Consider the following 19,404-nt stretch of genomic DNA (forward strand, 5'->3'; position numbering starts at 1 on the left):
TGTTTTAGTTAAAGTATTTATGCAGACGATCCATTGCATCTCGTCAATTGGTTAACACAAAAGTGTTTTGTAGAATGTATAGTTACAATTTTATACTTAAATTGAGGAAATATGCGGTTGTTATCAGAAAACTGACTTTCTATACAATAATGGTCATATGCGTAACTTATAAAATTCTTATCTAGTTTTACTTGTTTAAGGATTCAACAAATGGGTGTAGTATGTTTTCCCCTTCATTGTTCATTTTCTATCTGATAAATTTGTTATAGTTTTCTTTAAATATGTATTTTCAAAGATCTCATTTCCTTTACATTGGGAATGGATTTTTTTAAGTACAAAAATAAAGGCAACCACATATCCGGAATTTTAGCTTCGACCGACTTGGTTTGTTTTTTTAACACTCCATGAAAACGAAACTAAATTATTTAGTTAAGCGAGGAAATAGGTGAGTTATGAAAATATTCATTTACATAGTTCTTTACAAGACAATTGTTAGTGACAGCATGTGTCGAGATAAAGATATAAACATGCAATTCAATTCATTTTACGAGTATCCAATTACTCTCCTGAAAATCAATTTAGACAGACCTTTCGCACCTGGAAGATTAAAAAAAAATTATGTAACACTATGACGTGGTTCAAATGTTTGAAATAGAATAAAATATACCCTAACCAAACGTAGACAAATGTTAGAAAAAGAATTGCTGCCATATTATTACGATAACCAATAAATGTATACTCAAGATAAACGACACATACTTAGAATATGTGAAATCTTCGAACGAAAACTGTGGGAACCTGCATGAAGCATATGGCAATGGATATGTCACATTATCTAATCATAAGACAATACTTAAAACTCTAATAATGTCAATTGGATTCAACTCCCTGTTTCTTTTACGTATCAGCAGAATGGATTGTGTACAACGCCTTTTCCACTCCGCTGACTAAATTTTATTAAATATCTAAATATAGAAAGATATCATATGTTTACTTAGACGTTGTATACCTAAACTATGATATGATGTCTATAATTTGACTGAAAGATTTATAAGGGTTTGTAACTTAAACTCTATCCATTGAATCACCACTGAAGATGATACACGACTGAAAACACATATATTTATAATTACACTCAATATCTGCGCAACAATGTCAAATGTCAAATTTGTGTTTTGTTCTTGCCTCAACGAGATTCGAACTCATGCTATTGGGATATCGAGACAACAACGTCTACATTGTGTCCAGCGTTTTAGAAATATTGGCCACCTAAACTGAACAAATAATTCATATATCAATATATCTTAGGAAAAGGAATACATTGATTTTAGGCCATCAATAATATCGTATTATTTTTACTGGGTTCTTGTTGATATGATAGTTCCATCTTCTTTTTCTATTTGATTAAGTTTATATGATTGTGTTGCATATCATGATGATGTTTTAAGTAACGAAGGATAGCAAAACCAAATAGAAATAAACACATGATAAATACACAGAAACCTGAAAACAAATAAACCAAACATTATGTTAAAGAGACGATGATCGAGTTATGAGAACAAAATAAAAAGCTATCATAAAAACAGATGAAAAGGAAATCTTGAGATTGAGCATCAAGAAACCACTTGGTTCTTTATTCTAAGAATGTGGAACTCACTGTGATGCTAATGACAGATAAAACCAATGAAACGTTACAGTCAGTAAATTAATGTTTGTTCAGAGAAATGAAGACGATTTTTTTACTTGTGTTAAGGGTCCTAAATAAAGTGAGCTAGGCATAGCATTAGAGAGGGACATGTTATGTTTCTTTATTACTATTATTTCATCTGAAAAGAAACCACTAAGTTTTGCTTAAGAATAAAGCTTAGTAATAATAATCATAGCTGAGAAACATGATTTTTTCTATTTCACGAAAGAAAAACAATGTATCATATCATCAGGCAAAACACATTGGCTTTATTTTCTTTCATATTAAAACGATGAAAATTCTATTTTCTATTTCTACGTGGGAATAATCTTGTCTCTTATTTTCATTTATTAGATATATAAGTATGACGTCAAATACGATAACTTTCTGCGAAGCTTGTGACTACAGAGGTATCAAACAGAAAGCAGTTGTGTGGTGTCATGATTGTGAGGAGGCATTTTGTTCAAACTGCGCAGATCACCACAGCAGCGCTAGGAAAACACGAGAACATATGGTCGTTTCAATAGACAATTATAAGAAATTACCTGCTAGTGTAAGGGAATTGAGCACATACTGCGAACAACATAACGCACCATTTCAGAATTACTGCATTACTCATGAGCAGTTATGTTGCAGAAAGTGTATAGATCCTTTACACAGTCGCTGTACAAGTTTGCCAGCTGTTGACGATTTCCTGAAGGATACCAAAAGATCATTTCTGACTGAGCAGTTAGCAGAGGGTTTTAAAGATATTTATTCTTTTTGTGAATATATGGTCAAAGAAAAGAGACAGAACTTGAGAGAGATTAATAACGAAAGCAATCGAATTGAAAACATAATCAAACAGATACGAAAACAGTTAAATGAGCATTTGGATATTCTAGAAGCTCAGCGAAAAACAGCTTTATCAACCCACAAAACAGATATCAATATAGTTATAGAACAGCTCTCTAAGTGCCAACAATGTGCCGGCGAATTTAAGGACAGTTTATCTTTTATGACCGAAAATGCTTCCAATATGCAGGTGTTTTTAGCGTCAAAAAAATTTGAACAGGACTTGCAGAAGGCAGAGGAATCTGTCACTTCACTACAAACACAAGGCGCTTTGAATAATATCTTTTTCTGTTTTGATGATATAATGGTTAAAAATATAGATAGGGGTGATTTCAAACTTGGTTCTTTTTCTGTAAAAACTTTACCCGCAGGCAAAACGTATGTTAAGCAAAAAGCTAAGGAAATACAAATGTTCATGGTTACACAAAAACCTACAATCAGCAGTGTCAAACTTACTTTACTACGAAAACTACCGTTACCAGATGGTATGAGTATAACGGGATGTGTATTACTACTTAGAGGCGGTATTATTATCACAGGGGATTTTTATGTTGTATTTCTAGATTGGAACGGTAGTGTGAATAAGAAACTGCAGCTAAGAATGGCGTATGATGTCACGTGTATAGATGATAATAGGCTTGCGATCACTGATGATGCCGAAATAACATTCATTGATAGGAACCGAAAAGAAGTAATTAAACGCATACGAGCAGAAGGTTACGGTTTTGGTATTTCACATATTAATGGATCGATTATCTATACAACGGATAAATCTAAAGTCAAGAAAATGGATTTGCGCACAGAGAGAATAACCACGCTAAATGTAGGAGACCCAATTTATCAGTCTTATGTTGTAGGATCCCAAAATAAGATTTTTTATTCCAACTGGCAGGAACACACTGTTATCTGTTACGATATCAATGGTTCTGCTCTTTGGAAATTCAAGGACGAAACTGTTTTGCGAAATCCAAGCGGCATATCAGTCGACAACAATTGTAATGTTTTCGTGGCCGGGCTAAAGTCCAACAACGTCGTTGTATTGTCACCTAATGGCAAGCTGTTCAAACAAAAATCATTGGATGGAGATGGTATCAGTAATCCAAGGGCGATAAGTCTTGATAAAGAGAATGCATTGTTATTAGTATGCTCAGAGAGATCACACAGTGCAATTTATAAAGTTGAATAAATACTAGATATTACAATGCAGGATGACTGAATATTGTAGAGTTGTTGAAGCTCTTTTCTTATTTTGCTATTCTATTAAATTTATCTGCGCAGTTTGTCTAATTTTTATAATACAAATGTGTGCAAAGAAAGTAAGCATACTTATTTTTGAATCATCTTGGGTTTCTGATTATCGGTTCTAAAATTTCTACAAGAATATTACAACAAATAGATATAAGAAGATGCGGTATGAGACAACTCTCTCAACCAAGTCACAATTAGTAAAACCTAAACCATTATAGGTCAAAGTACGAATTGAACACCGAACAGCAAGCCATAAAGGGTCCCAAAATGACGAGTGTAACACCAATCAAACAATAAGGCCAACTTTCTAATTTTAATAAAAAACGAGAAACGAGAACCGCTTATGAACCAAGTGTCAACCAACATATGACAACCACTGAACAACAGGTTTCTGATCAAGGTTAACAATGAAAAGCGCCGCAAATGCACGAAATTAAATAAGTGTAATATTTACGAATAGTTCTCGAAGGTACCAGGCTTATGATTTGATACACCAGACGCGCGTTTCGTCTACAAAAGACTCATTAGTGATGCTCAGATCAAAATAGTTAGAAAGCCACAACAAGTTCAAAGTTGAAGAGCATTGAGAACCCAAAATTCCAAAAAGTTGTACGTGATCTATTCCTGGGATAAGAAAATCCTTAGTGTTTCGAATAATTTATACTTTTTTAACAATAACATATGTCTGCAAGTAAATTATTTGAAGATGACCAATGTCTGTTGATTCCATATAGTATTACTACATCTACAATAATAATCACCAGTGATATGAAATGAAGGTATTCTTTAGTTATTCTTATATGTGAATACAAGTAAATAGTCAAACAAATATTGCAATAATTTTTTTTAATCAGTTGCAGAATCAAACATTTGGGCGCTATTTCAAATTAAATGAACAAGCTGTGATTCTATTTCTGACTTTGACGTTTATGTCATTCTATGAGTGTGGCATGGAAAGCATCATATCCTTACCCTTCCAGGGCACCTTATTTGAATTCAGTGTACAATTTTAAACCTGAGCCGTACAGATTAAATGATATATACCGAGTTGATTGGTCAATAACTATAACTACATAGCTAGCTGAACCTTCTAAAAAGTTAGTTTTAGATCATGTCAGTATCGAATCTTTGACTGCTAAACTGATGATAAAAATATATACAATCCTCATACAATAAATACTAATACCAAGATAATAGTCTTTTGTGAGTGTGTACTGATCCCTTTTTGACAAGGCTGTCGATTTATATAAAAGGTGTTTTGAATTTATACAGTGATTCAAATACAATGGCTGAACCTAGTAGGTCCATCACCTTTGTATATTTCATCATGTCGAAGTCAAATTAATGCCTTCAACAAAGAGCAAATACTCGCTACTCTTAATACAAATTAATGCCTTCAACAAAGAGCAAATACTCGCTACTCTTAATACAAGTTCAAGACCGCCGTATACACCAGACGGAGGGGAATTCATTGCTAGATTGTTATATAGTTCGATAAATATATTCACTATTTTTTTATATATATATGTATAGATTGCTGTCTTCTGTCGTCCATTTTAAATTGTCGACTGTGATGTATCAATCAAAATCATTCAAGTAAATATTTAACATTTTCGAACCGGAAGATAATTCGCATTAATTACACTTAATTAACGAATGTTCAACTTAATTCATTTTGATCATGCAAAGGTTATATTGGATTTATATGTATCTTTACCAATAATGATCGATAGTTAACTATAACAACCCTTGATTTAAAAGTTTAACAAAATATTTCATTCCGTTTAAATACCGTTAGACATGAGTACGTTTAATTCAATGCACTATTCAATTATTTACTGCCGAAATAATAAATATAATGCACTCATTTCATAGGTGTGTATGGTAAATTGAACCCATTTCAAATCAATACGTACAGTAAATATTTTGATTGTGTGCGAGGTGTTGACAAGTAACAGCAATAAATCATACGTTTGATAATGAACTATAACTACCTTGCCAATTTAACAGGTTTTCAATGGACTGCATGCCAGTAGTTGTTTATATATTATTTTGATGACTTAGATAACATTTTGAAAGAGTCCAGGTTACCCAGGAGTATGCTGATATCGGGTCGACAACTTTATACGTCGGTCAGGTAAGTCGATTTCGTTATCACTGTAGCATCGCCAACGGAAATTAGGTACCAATTAAGTGGAGATCGGGGACGACAATAATTTTTTTCTTTTGTGTCTTTCATAAAAATAATTTCTACCTATTTGATGAAGTTAAAAGCTATGAATTGATTTCTTTTTGTAAGCTGCTCTAGTTTTTATGCCAGCAAGTGCAAAATATGTTTTCTGTTGTTTTTTTTTTCTTTTCAAAATTGTACATCTGGAGTTTAATAAATTCAGGTCCAAGGTCTATCGTCATCACACAGGGTTGACATTGTTTTTCTCTCTTTTTTAGTTATATTTCAAAAATATGACATGACTTTATATTCTCTAGCATTTTACCTACAAAGGATCTTTTTGAGATCAATGAACGTTTTTTGTAAAGCGTCTTCCAATTAACTGCTTCTGCATGTCGATTGAGTGATTTGTTTGTTGCTAAACGTCCAGTGGCAAATATTTCGTGCATGTTCAGGACGAAAACAAATAAACAGTAAATATAATAATATGTAGATTATATAAAATTAAAGAGGCTGTTCGGGATGATAGTTGGGCGAAATTGAACTGCCACAGGAAACTGAAGGTATATTGGATTGGGACAAAAATGTTGCCGTGCAACAGGAATCCTACGACTCTTTCAGGAGTTTTTCTAAACGTGATTTTGTAGATATGGTTTTGCTGCTATACATAGTTTGAACCGCTTAATAAAAGATGTTCTTTGAAAGAAAAATGTTTCTTCTGCCTTATGGTCACAGTTACATAGATATTGACGTTGTTATATAATTATTGCCTTATTGGCTGTCAGTGTTGCAACTTCTTTTTTTATTGGTTATACGGTCGGGTGAATTTTCAATAAACCATTAATAATGAAAAGCTGTAAAACAGACATGTTTAACCCCGCCACATTATGTTTATTGTATATCATGTTTAATTGTTGGAATGGTTTTGTACACAAATCAAGATCTTTTCCCACCAAAATATTCTTACGACAAACAAAAAACCAACATCGTAACTTACAAAAATGTATACTAAAATGTCAATTTTCTCGTTTTGTGAAATTGGTCGCTGGCATTTAATTTCTGGTTTGCAATTTTTTGTTAGTTTTTGATGTCCTGGCCTTTGATAGTTTGCTATGCGGTATTGGTTCGGTTCATTGTTGAATGCTGTTAGGGGACATATAGTTTTAAACTTGAACGTCGTTTTGGTGTCTGGAAAAAGGTTGTCAAGCGTCTCATTCGCAATCAAAACACATGTTCTTATTTCTGTACTAAAACAGGCTTTTTAGGGACGTTAACTATCTATTTAAAAAACCATCCCCCATTCCATCGTTATTCCTCTAGTGAGTTATACCGTATTGTATTTAGGATTCTATCTTTATAAAATACACCAGCAATGGGATTGTACATTCCATGAAAACATCTTATACATAAGTTATGTCCGAACTCGAACGTATTTTATTAATGTGTTACTGTTATATAAAAAGAAAACGTTACAATGTAACAAATCTGTTGTAATTGCATTATCTAAACACACTTAATTTTATAAGTATAGTGTTCTTACATCAGATTATTAGTACACTCCATAGTATATTTAAGCCGATTAAAGGCATTTTGTAATGCAAAATATTTTTGGAATTTAAAAGGAAGAGCAAATTATTAAGATGTTTGTAAACGCTTATGCTGTTTTGCAAAAATTAAATCGAATTCTATTCTAAAACATAGCATAAGAAATTGAAGAATACATGCCTAATGATGAATTCGTTCTCAGCATATATAAACGTCATACGGGTCATTTGCCGTTCTTTTCTTTTTTTTACTGATTTTTGTTTTATGAACACAATGAAACAAGTCAATATTGAATATTTCATGTGAAATAAGCTTTTAATTGCAAATACGATAAGCACATGTCCTTGCTACATTTTCCATTCAGTCTTTTAAAAATATTTAGACATAAACAACTCTTGGTCACCTGACGGAATATTAAGTTATTAGTATTTTTAAATACCTAATCAATTAATCGGCTGTAAACATATAACAGTAAATAATTTAACATAATGAACAGGCGGGTGGTCTTAAAAACATGATTGATAATATTATAGAAAGAACTGGAAACATTTTGATACCTCAGATATTATGTAAAGCATCTACATTTAACAGCAATCCTTCTTCTCATTGGAAAAATAATGGAATTTTAAGATGCTGACATTGATCGTTTTCGTTGTGTGTAAGTGGAATTAAGTGATAGAGCATATTATATTAGCAGTTCATAGTATATATAGTTGATAGATTGATTATAGTGTTTGCTTTGCGCAACCTCAGCACACACATGCTATATCGCGGCGATCGGAGATATGTAAGTATGACATAATAATAAGATGATGGGGTATGATTGTAAATGAGACAACTCTCCAAATAACATACATAGTACTTTGATTTTCTAAAAGCCCTCTTAATCTTACTTGATGAATGATAACTTACAGTCTGTATAGATATGAATATCATTTTGCCAAAAAAAAATTATTTTGTATACGACAATAAGACAGCTACCCAAAGACAAAATGTTGAAATCTAGCGTTACATTTGGTGAAGGCCAAACAGCAACTACTTAAAGTTAAACGACGAAGAACATCTATATATCTGTACTTTCGTTGATAAATGTATGTCATATCATTTGCATATGTGTTCAAAATGAGCAATTCTATAAAATCAGAAGATTAATTTGATATTGTAAGTTTGAGACAAAAATCCAACATGGTATAATTGAAGCATCAATAGGTCACCGCGTAGCCTTCAACAATATTTTTTTTTTATAATACGTACCTTATAGTCAGCTAAAAGATATGTACGGTAAATACAGATTACCTAACATTTTTAAACAATAATTTTGAAGCTTCTGTACTAGAAATAAGATTATTTACACACAATAAAGTCGATTTTACCCGAGGTACCCTACTGTTAAAGTAATATTCTACCTAATATGCAATCCTTGTATCTGTGTAGAATTGTCTACAAGTCATAACAAGTACATTTAATACATTAAGTTTTGTAAATTGTTGACGAAAAAAACCCAATTAATCATAATTTCCTTATTTTTATTAAATTGCTGGAGACTGCTTCAATACTTGCTTAACTTAATTCCTGTTTTTGTTTCTCTGACTTTTTGGAATAGCTTAAAAAACAAAGTAGCTTCAAGTGGTCTTTGATACACGAATTATTAATTGTTTTGTTTATATTTAAATTCTCACGAAAGTTTAATTTCTCGACCTTTAATCATAAGAATTCAGCTAAAACCGGTCCCAGAGACGTTTTTAACATTGCTATGAGAGATGAGCTTATGCTCGGTGTTGAAACCCTTATTGCAAATTTGAAAAAAGAAACAATAAACAGAGCGGTGTTGCTTTTCATATTTTACTTCCTTTCAGGCTTTTATGCTGTGATCTCATACACATGTCTCAGTTTTCCATTAAATTTTCCCATTTTCTCGTTAAATGTTTATGTACTTGTAATAAGGAACGAAAATAAAGTATTCTAGCCGACTAACTAGTTCAAGGAGATGAACAAAATAAATTTTTTAACGATTATACATAAGCAAAACAAATGGCAGTATATAGTTAATGTTATATAATCGTGTACGAACTTGTCGATATTTTATTTTAAATATAAGAATTTGATAACAAACATTTAGTCACAACAATTAAAGGAAAGTTAATTCTGGCAGATTCCCGCTACATTTTTTACTTAACATAAATATGTAATGAAACAGGTTACTACAGAATCAAAGGGTTTTGTTAAATTCCTAATTTTATAACAAACCTCACTTGATGTGAAAAGTCGGATCCATTTAAAGAAATTTAAATGCCCTTTTGTAAATAATTTTAAATTACAAATACACATGTAAATATGATATGGAAATATTTAATGATAAACTATAGATGGGTTCAAGCGTCTTTTATATACAATTAAGGGTTTATTGACAATCTATATCAAACGGTATTTGTAAGTCCATTACACTGGTCTTCATTATAAGCCGGATACTTACCTCAAAACGAGATTTTAAGTTCGGAGTTGAAACTTTAAAAATGTTTGTGTATTGACAATAAAGTTATGAGGATTTAGTAATTTAGGGCGTACTTCACGCTACTTGTAGTTTTCTTTGGTCTATATATCGTATTCAGATAGAAATTTATGACATTAATGATGTGAGAACACGGACTGATAGTTTTATAAAAAAAAGTTAAACACATACATCCGCTGTAATATTTTCTATGGATTTGATTGAGGCTTCTTTGATTTGTCGTACAAGTTCATGTAAGTGTCCATTTACTTTTCTCGAATTTCTGTCTTTTGTGGCAGAAGCTATACGGTATTAATTTAAAAAGATTTCATGTTTATTTAGGCTCCAGGCAAAAGTTTCCATTTTGTGTTTATTTTGTAGTTATATCATTATTTACTATATGTTTTCACCAATTTTAATTTTGAATCCATATCGAATCATAGAAAAATTAGTCTGAACTGACCTCCAAATAATTAATGGTACGTTCTGTAATGAGGAGTATCCAAATTGCATCCGTGGTTAAATTCGCATCGTCAAAAGTCGAACAACAGAGCTTTAATGTTGTGTAATTTTTTCATTAGTCCATGCTTACTCTTATTTTTTTTAAGAAATGGATGCTTGTAACATATTGTTTTTGATTATTTTAAAAGGATGACGTTTTGATTACGCATGGCGACGTTTCCGTGCATAACTTTTTCAGTGAACACTTCGAAGATAAACACTGTGAACGTTTTGTGTATATCTAAATATATTTACCTAAGTTGAAAGACGTGCATAGTATTAAATCACAAAAATACAAATTGTTTAGTCTCTAGGACATCTTGTATGAATTCCGGGGCTATTTTTGCCAAATAGGTGCAATTTGGGTACCTTGACGTTAACTAATGACGACACGGTCGGTGTTTGTGTTTTCAGCAATGCATATTATGCCTAAATTGATAGTTGTATCCGCTTTCTGATATTAGCATTAATGAATATTCTTATGTCTGTTTTACCTTCTGTCAGTCTTCATAAGTTTTCTATGCCTTACAGAAATGACTGGTTTCCCTAACCATGGCCGGCTCGATGTTTGAGGATGTTTTCCAGGATCAGTTTATACCATTGGATATTAGAAAGCAGGTGGGAAACTATAAGATTGGAAAAACTCTGGGAAAAGGCTCGTTCTCCACTGTACGAGAAGGCAAACATCTGCAGAATGAACAAACGGTAAGACATTTGGTGGGTCTAAACACAGGTCAAATGCTAAGTTTATAATAATGTATAGATACACAAAAATCAACTGTTCACGTTGGTGTATTTAATATCAATTGTTTTCTTTAAACACTGTAACCCGAATCTGCAGTTACGATCTTCATATTTATAAACAGGACTTGGATAATATAATCTTGAGTTTCGGTTATACATAAGTACTCAGAACGTGGAAGTATTCCAATAGAGTAGCAGACCACATTAACAGTATTTACTTGAAAAGTTCCATAGGAAAGTGGTTACAAAGTAATTAATTATTAGAAAACATCATACCAAATTTAATGTGATTTCTCAACCTTGAAAATAAGACTTTGCTTAGCTTTCAGTTTGTGTTTTTAACTATTTTACTAGGTGGCGATAAAAATAATTCCAAAAAGTTCCATTCTGCAGCAGGAGAAAATAAAGAAACGATTTTGCAGTGAAATTAAAGTACAGAAAGGTTTAGATCATCCAAATATTGTACGTTGTTTGGAGTGGATGGAAACTGGACGCAATTTTTATCTGGTTTTAGAACTTGTTGAAGGAGAAAATATGAAGGAATATTTAAAACGAAAGTAAAAAAATATCTATAGTTAAAATGATGATAATGAACCAAGTATATAGATATAATGAACCAATACTAACTTTAAAAAAAAAAAGGGAGAAAAAAATACTTTTTTGAATAAAAAAATTGTGATTTAAAACCATTAATGCAATATATAGGTATCAACACATGTACTTCAATATAAATATATTTATTATACACTTCGTAGTAATACGAGTAAATGTTTAGTGTAATACAATCGATGCCAACCGTACGTTAATAAGTCATTTAGCAAACTGTTTAAAATAAGATCAATGTTAGTACCAATGAAGATGTTACAGTTATTTCTTCCTTCTATTTTTTTTTAACTTGACCGAGCAATGAATTGTATACAGTTATTCTTATTGTTATCTGAATATCTAATTAACAAAGATCTGTCTATTTTTCTTGTCTTCAAGGAAACAGATAGATGAAACGGAGGGTAAATCTATCATGAGACAGATCTGTTCAGCTGTACACTATATGCACAATAAAGGCGTCTTACACAGGTAACTCACAGAAAACAAAATATATTATTCATATATGAAGGATAAACAAGATAAATGTGCTTCTCCATCCATAATCAATATAAGGCAATTCGACAGCAACTTCATTTTAAATAGACCTAGCTCTTCAGACCTAAACGGAACATTTTTTTTTATTTTACTTAAACGGAATTAGAAATAAAAGTAAACGGTAACTACAGACGATGACAGAAGACAAGCAATTTCAAAAGCACACATTACCCTTCGAGTACTAAACACGTCTTCTTGCTACATATATACATGCCAAATCCAAATATAATAGAGGCTCCAAGGAGCCTCAATTGATTACCATTTATATGGGTCCTATTCGACTTGATTATGAAATAAAGTTCTATCATGTGCATACATATAGAGTAAATAACTTTAATATCAATCAAGCTTGATTGAAATCAGAATTTATCTCTCTAAAAAAAATGAATATGTTTACATTAGGGTTTTGATACAAACTTTGTCCTGACTGGCGGCCATATTTAACTTCGGATCATGTCAAACGCAACATAACATGTCGTTATAACGACATAGCGATGTCGTAATTTGGACATAACATGTCGTTATTACGACATCGCTATGTCGTAATTTCGACATTACATGTCGTTATAACGACATCGCTTTGTCGTAATTTCATGTCGTAATAACGACATATTATGTCGAAATTAGACATCGCTATGTCGTTACAACGACATGTTTATATGTCGAAATTATGACATAGCGATGTCGTTATAACGACATGTTATGTCAAAATTACGACATAGTGATGTCGTTATTACGACAATGCTATGTCGTAATTACGACATGCTATGTCTTAATTACGACATAATATTTTTATTTGAATGGCCCTTATCGGCTTCCGTAGAGCATGGATTTAAGGTTCTTACTATTATTAACAACTTGTTTAGATATTTTAAGCTGATCTGGTAAATAGATAACAAAAAAATAAATTTTCAGTTTTTGCAAATATGCGGCTGATACAATGTCATAATATATAAACGAAACTTTTTTGTTTCTTTACGAATGCACTTAATTATTGAAGACATATTGAAAACATGGATAAATAAAACCTTTAAAAACATGATATATAATATACATAAGTATAAATAAGAAGATGTGGTTAATAATAGTGATTTTTATTTTACAGGGATTTAAAACTAGATAACATGGTTTTAGAAAAAGATGGAAAAGTGAAAATAGCAGGTAGTCTTTGATTAAATATTTAATATATACAGGCAATCTAATAGTTTGTTATCAGAATTATGTCGGATATAGGAAATTGTTGATGTTATTTGCTTTCAATGTCCCAATCCTCCAACAGTACGTCGAACCTGATTAACTACATCGTTGAAACAAGTTACTTATATGTTGAGTTCTAGTTGGTCTCCATATATCCTCAATTTGAACTACTGGCATTGACTCTTCTTTGTTTTATCTTCAAATATGTGTCGATATTTTATGTTATGAATTAATAAACCCATAACCGTTCTTTTCTGTTTCCCGATACAAAAAGCTCAACATTACACCAAATCAACCTCAAATTTTAATATCGACATCGCTATTTTACAGTATCACTGTGTAAACGATGTAAAGTTAGATACTCAATATATAGTCATCTTTTACATATTAATTTTCATTGATTAGATTTCGGATTGAGTACCAGTCTTGAAGGAATAGAAAACAAACTTCACTTTTGTGGTTCTCCTTCGTTCATTGCACCGGAAGTTCTTAGTAAGAGAAACTATACTACAGCGTCAGATATATGGAGTCTGTAAGTACTAACATTTCAGTCTACAAACCGTAAAATTAGCATGTTAATTATTTAATGGGTATATAGTGTCTTCAAGTACTAATAATTATATCTACGAACCGTAAAATTATTAAGTCAGTAATCATTACTCTCAGTTATCTTAAGCCTATCGGTTAAAGTTTCAGAATATTCTTACACTTTCATAAAAGGCTAGATTTCAATCACTGTCTTCCTTTGTAAAGATAAGGGGCAAATCTAGGATTGTGGCGCATTTACATCAAATTGGTTATTTACCGCCTGACAGACCGATGCTTAACAAAATTGATTTAATTGTTAAAATATATTTCCTATCAAAGGTACGTGCCTTCCCCTGAATACACCACCGAATATGGCTTAAAAATAAAATGGTCACTCAGTCAAATTGAATGTTTACCTTAAATTAAAGTAAAAGGATATAGATTGTGTTATAACTATATATTTTCACTACTTTTCTCGTACAACATTTATGAATCTTATTGTGATTATCATTAAAAGATAGAAAATCTCGAGTTATTATAATGTAACAAAAAAGGTTTCTGATTAATTTTACACAGAGAACCGTAAATAAACCGGCAAAAACCTTAAGATTCTGGTTATCAATAGATAGATAATTTGATTAACAATAACACCATAATTCTGATATGCAATTGGTAGACAGAGCCTAAACTAGTTCTGCTGTTTGAATTGTTTAACGTGATTTTGATATTTTTTCAGAGGAGTAAATTTATTTTACCTTTTGAGTGGAACTTTGCCGTTTACCATGGAATCCAAAAACAATTTTGTATCCCTATACTTTAGTATTTTACAAGGCTGTGAAATTCCCTCCACAATTTCTGAAGGTAAGTTTCGTATGCAGTATAGCCATACTTTAAATATCAGTTTACAAGATTGTGAAATAACTGCAACATTTCTGAAGGTTAGTTTACTCAACCCTATAATTCACACTTTTACAAGAGTGCAATTTTATATAAAATTAGTGATTCAGAAGCTCTGTTATGGAGGAAATGGGACCCAGCTTGAAGTTGATAGGGTTGGTAAACAGGTTGAATGGTTTTAATTTATTGTCGGACATGTAGAACAATCCGGTCGTTCAGAACAAATCTTAACTTAAGTAGTTGTATGCATAAGCGCCCGTGCTGTGAGTTACTGAAAATGTATCACATACCGATAACTAAATGCAACACTGCAACAATATAGTTATAATGTATAAACAAATGTCTTATGAATATTTCAGAATGCAGGGATTTGCTGACTAAGATGCTAACAGTCGACGAAGACAGAAGGATAGCAATGCATGATATTCTAGAACATAAATGGTTGACGCCGGAAGTTGTATAGCACTAGCTGTTGACACCGGAAGTTGTATAGCACCAGCTGTTGACACCGGAAGTTGTATAGCACTAGCTGTTGATACTGTTAACGATACCTTATCCGTCTTGTGTTCAATTGTAATTAAGTTCGCATATAAATGATAATCCGTTAATTTTTTATTATATTATATAAGAATGTTTTATGTATACTACTGCACTTTTTATATAAAGTATAGTTAGAATATTTGTTCTCATGTTGATGTAGAACCCAAAAACGTTCTGTCTATAGATATCATTTATTTACTATGCATTTGAATATTTCATATCAAATTTGATGAGAGACACGATAAATCTTTACTTCGAATTAAAACTTACTTGACCACTTTCACATACGCCAATGTGCCAACTTTTTTCATTGTGTGTGTTTTAAAAATTGGAATGATTGTTAAATTGATCTCATTTTGAATACAAATGAAATATTTCACTGAAAACTAAGCTGTCAACGATCAGCGAAACATTAAAAAAAATACTAAATAAAAAATGTTGGTCAACTTTTTAATTCTAGTTTATATAAAAAAAAGTTATTTTTACTCAAACGACAGGGACGCTGAAGTTATATATTACGAACCTGTTGTTTGGTGATAGCCATGTAATAGCCTAACAGTCTAACTTCTTTTCAAAAGTATATATACACACTTCTTGTTAATTAACCTTAATTAATCTTTTTTCGTGAATATATTTTAAAGCATTATGTAACTAACCACTATTCACGAAACGACGAATATCCCACTTAACAAAGTTATATTTAATTTATACGATGCAAAAAATAATTGTCAAGTAGTTTATGCATATGTTGATTTTGATCAAATTTGTTATAGATCAGTGCAATAATTTACGACTGTTTCAGTTGTCTTTCCTTGTACGCCTTTTTTTTTGTAAAGGAGCCAGCTGTTACATGTAGTACTTTGTATTGTCTATTGTACTGTCTTGCAATTTTGTGGTTTTGTTGTCCTGTACATATATTACACACAGTAAAAAAGTATGTTTATAAATAGAAAAAACTTGAAAGTCAGCACTATCCGTACAATAGAAGAAGATGTAGTATGAATGCCATTCAGAAAACTCTCAATCCAAGTAACAATTTTTAAAAGTTGTTTTATATACAGGCAGGAATTGTCAGTAAAAACCTGCGTTGTAACTGGTAGGAAACGCATCCTTTTAAAAAAATAAAAAATGTGCATATATTGCAGTGCAATTTGTACCGATATATATAGGAGAAAGAATGTCGAAAATTGAAGGACTTTAAGAGCATTTTGAAATTTATATTTAATTTATATATATATGTATATTACATGATCCATCGCCCTGTACATGTAAGATTAATCGTTGACTATTTATTCAGTCATTTTATATAATATATATATATGTATATAAAATGACTGAATACATAGTCAACGATTTATCTTGCAGGGTAATGGATCATGTAATATGATTCAGTACACCACAAAATATAATATATAACAAGTCAAAAGGGTACAGCATCGCCATGAAATAACTATAAAATGAATAAATATTAGATATTTCGGATAACAGATATCCTTCTTCGGTAATAGCACGATGTCAAAATATATAAATCTAGCTTTAGCAAATGTTTTGTTTTCAACTTAATAAATTTAGTACATGTAATAATAATATTTAACAACAATGTGTCCATAGTACACGGATGCCGCACTCGCACTATCATTTTCTGTGTTTAGTGGAACGTGAAATTGGGGTAAAAACTCAATTTGGCATTCAAATTAGAAAGATCATATCACAGGGAACATGCATACTAAGTTTCAAGTTGATTGGACTTCAACTTCATCAAAAACTACCTTGACCAAAAACTTTAACCTGAAGAGAGACGAACGGACGGAAGGACAGACGGACGAACGAACGGACGCATAGACCAGAAAACATAATGCCCCTCTACTATCGTAGATGGGGCATAAATAGTTCCCTATGACGATTAATCAATTTGGCAGTAAATATGAACCCAAAGCATGTACGATTTTATTCTATTTATAAGACACACACATATTTAACATAAACTACTACAATAATATTAGCATGCACTATGTCTTAAAAAATATTGTGATTATAAACAGTACATACATTAAAATATTGTTAAATGTAAGTATTGAATGTTATATATTGAGACACATGTTAAATAAAATAATATTTGAAAAATTCCTTTGTCAATACCTTTGTTATGAACAGTGTATAAATGGAACAACGTAAGGGATATGACGTTATGGATATATAGCAACACAACTACTACTACAAGTGGGTGTTTAACGATCGTTATTACCCCAGCAGGTTCCGTACGGTCAAACAAACGACACAATATCCAAAGACACCAAATGGTTCAAGTGTGACAAGTGTCTATACAAAACGGAAGCTTTCGTAGACATTTTACGGTTTGAGACAGCCCAGAAAAAAAGGATACACAAACTAAAAAATAACCGAACCTGCTAGTTGAGTTCAAGAAAATAGACAAAAATATCGTCATACCCTTCAAGGATTAGACGACCTGTACAGACAGTGTTTTTAAATAAACTGTCAAATCACTACAGATCATGGAATAGTCATTCAAATATCACCTTTGAATTGATTGAGGCTAACCAAAACTCGGATGATAAAATGGAGGTAAAACTTTACTATAGTCACTATTAATTAATTATAGATACCTTGTTTTATAGAAATAGAATTTAAAAAAAAACAATTAACTACACAAGACCATATGACACGTATGTTATCCCGAAAACATCAACAACAAACAAAGCATGTCTATTGGCACTCACACCACATCTTCCTATATCTATTAAAACAAAGGCATAAGATGCCAAGTTAATATTCAAAATTAAATGTAACAAATTAAAGAGAAACTGTCCACTAGCCATGCAAAAAAACGAAACGGCAAAATGACATTAAAGTTTACAAAATCCTACACAAAAAAAAAAAGACTTAGCAACACTAACTAGCTAGTGTGCTACAAAAGCCTTCAATGTAACACACAGAAACTATTATCTCGTGAAATAATCGCTCGAACTCTGAATCAAGCGGGTGCAAAAGGGCAATAAAACGTAAACAGAACAATTATACAATATACCTAATTACAGATTCACAGTTACTGAAAGCAAATACTAAATGTTGACATAAATTAATGCTTCAAAATTAATCAATTCATGCGACCACTGATGAAACTGTCTTTAGTATTGATACTATACGAGTTGTTTATAATAACAATTTGTAAATTTCATATTTGGGATGAGACCAATATTACGGTCATATATACTGAGAAAATAAATAACTAAAATACCGAGATCTTGGGGTAAATTCAAACGGAAAATCCCTAATCAAATGGCATAATAGAAAGCTCAAACACATCAAACGATTTGATAACAATTGTCATATTCCTGACTTGGTACAGTCATTGTCTGATGTAGAAAATGATGAATTATTTTATAGCTATCTAGACCTGTCACTTGTATGACAGTCGTATAAAGTTTATTATGCCATAACTCCATATAGTTATACAACTGTCTATTGTTATACTGAATTCATCAATTGTATGTCAACAAAACTTCGAACAGTCTTCTTCAACCAAACAATGTCTATCTCTAAATTTTTAACTCTTGTTCGTTTAACCTATATAACATTTTCGGCAATTATCTTTCCTGGCAAAGTAAAATACCAAAGTTGCATGCAGGTAATTCGATAGGATCAACTAAGAACACATATTTAAAAAAGTAGGATCTTCTTGAACATAAAATATAAATCTATGTGAGTGTTCTTCTATCAATTGTTTTTTGACAGTATCAATAAGGTTGTGCATTGATGTTAAACTTTAACCCCTTGTCATATGCATGAAAATCACATTCCTATTTATAGATATATTATATAATTTATACAGTTATGTCCTATGATTTCGATTCTGACGATAATTCA

General features: G+C 31.5%; 1 protein-coding gene and 1 long non-coding RNA gene across 6 annotated transcripts; both read left to right on the top strand.

Annotated features, from left to right (window-relative positions):
* Positions 1–368: 368 nt before the first annotated feature.
* On the top strand, positions 369–3,798 carry LOC143048480 (uncharacterized). The gene is made up of 2 exons (XR_012969861.1): positions 369–445; positions 2,042–3,798. It is a non-coding gene; the product is annotated as an uncharacterized LOC143048480 (long non-coding RNA).
* A 1,855-nt stretch (positions 3,799–5,653) lies between these two features.
* Positions 5,654–17,643, top strand: LOC143048478 (uncharacterized). 5 transcript variants are annotated; one of them, XM_076222164.1, is made up of 8 exons: positions 5,654–5,906; positions 11,005–11,178; positions 11,572–11,774; positions 12,202–12,291; positions 13,463–13,518; positions 13,960–14,086; positions 14,819–14,943; positions 15,339–17,643. In XM_076222164.1, the coding sequence occupies exons 2-8, from the start codon at positions 11,026–11,028 to the stop codon at positions 15,440–15,442; spliced, it is 858 nt and encodes a 285-aa protein (XP_076078279.1). In that variant the 5' UTR covers positions 5,654–5,906; positions 11,005–11,025; the 3' UTR covers positions 15,443–17,643. The 5 variants fall into 5 exon arrangements, with proteins under 5 accessions (XP_076078279.1, XP_076078282.1, XP_076078280.1 ...); XM_076222167.1 differs by lacking the exon at positions 5,654–5,906 and adding an exon at positions 8,053–8,142; XM_076222165.1 differs by lacking the exon at positions 5,654–5,906 and adding an exon at positions 8,134–8,271.
* The last annotated feature ends 1,761 nt before the right edge of the window (positions 17,644–19,404 follow it).

The sequence above is a fragment of the Mytilus galloprovincialis genome, chromosome 10 (genome assembly GCF_965363235.1).
Source record: "Mytilus galloprovincialis chromosome 10, xbMytGall1.hap1.1, whole genome shotgun sequence".
Taxonomy (NCBI): Eukaryota; Metazoa; Mollusca; class Bivalvia; order Mytilida; family Mytilidae; genus Mytilus; species Mytilus galloprovincialis.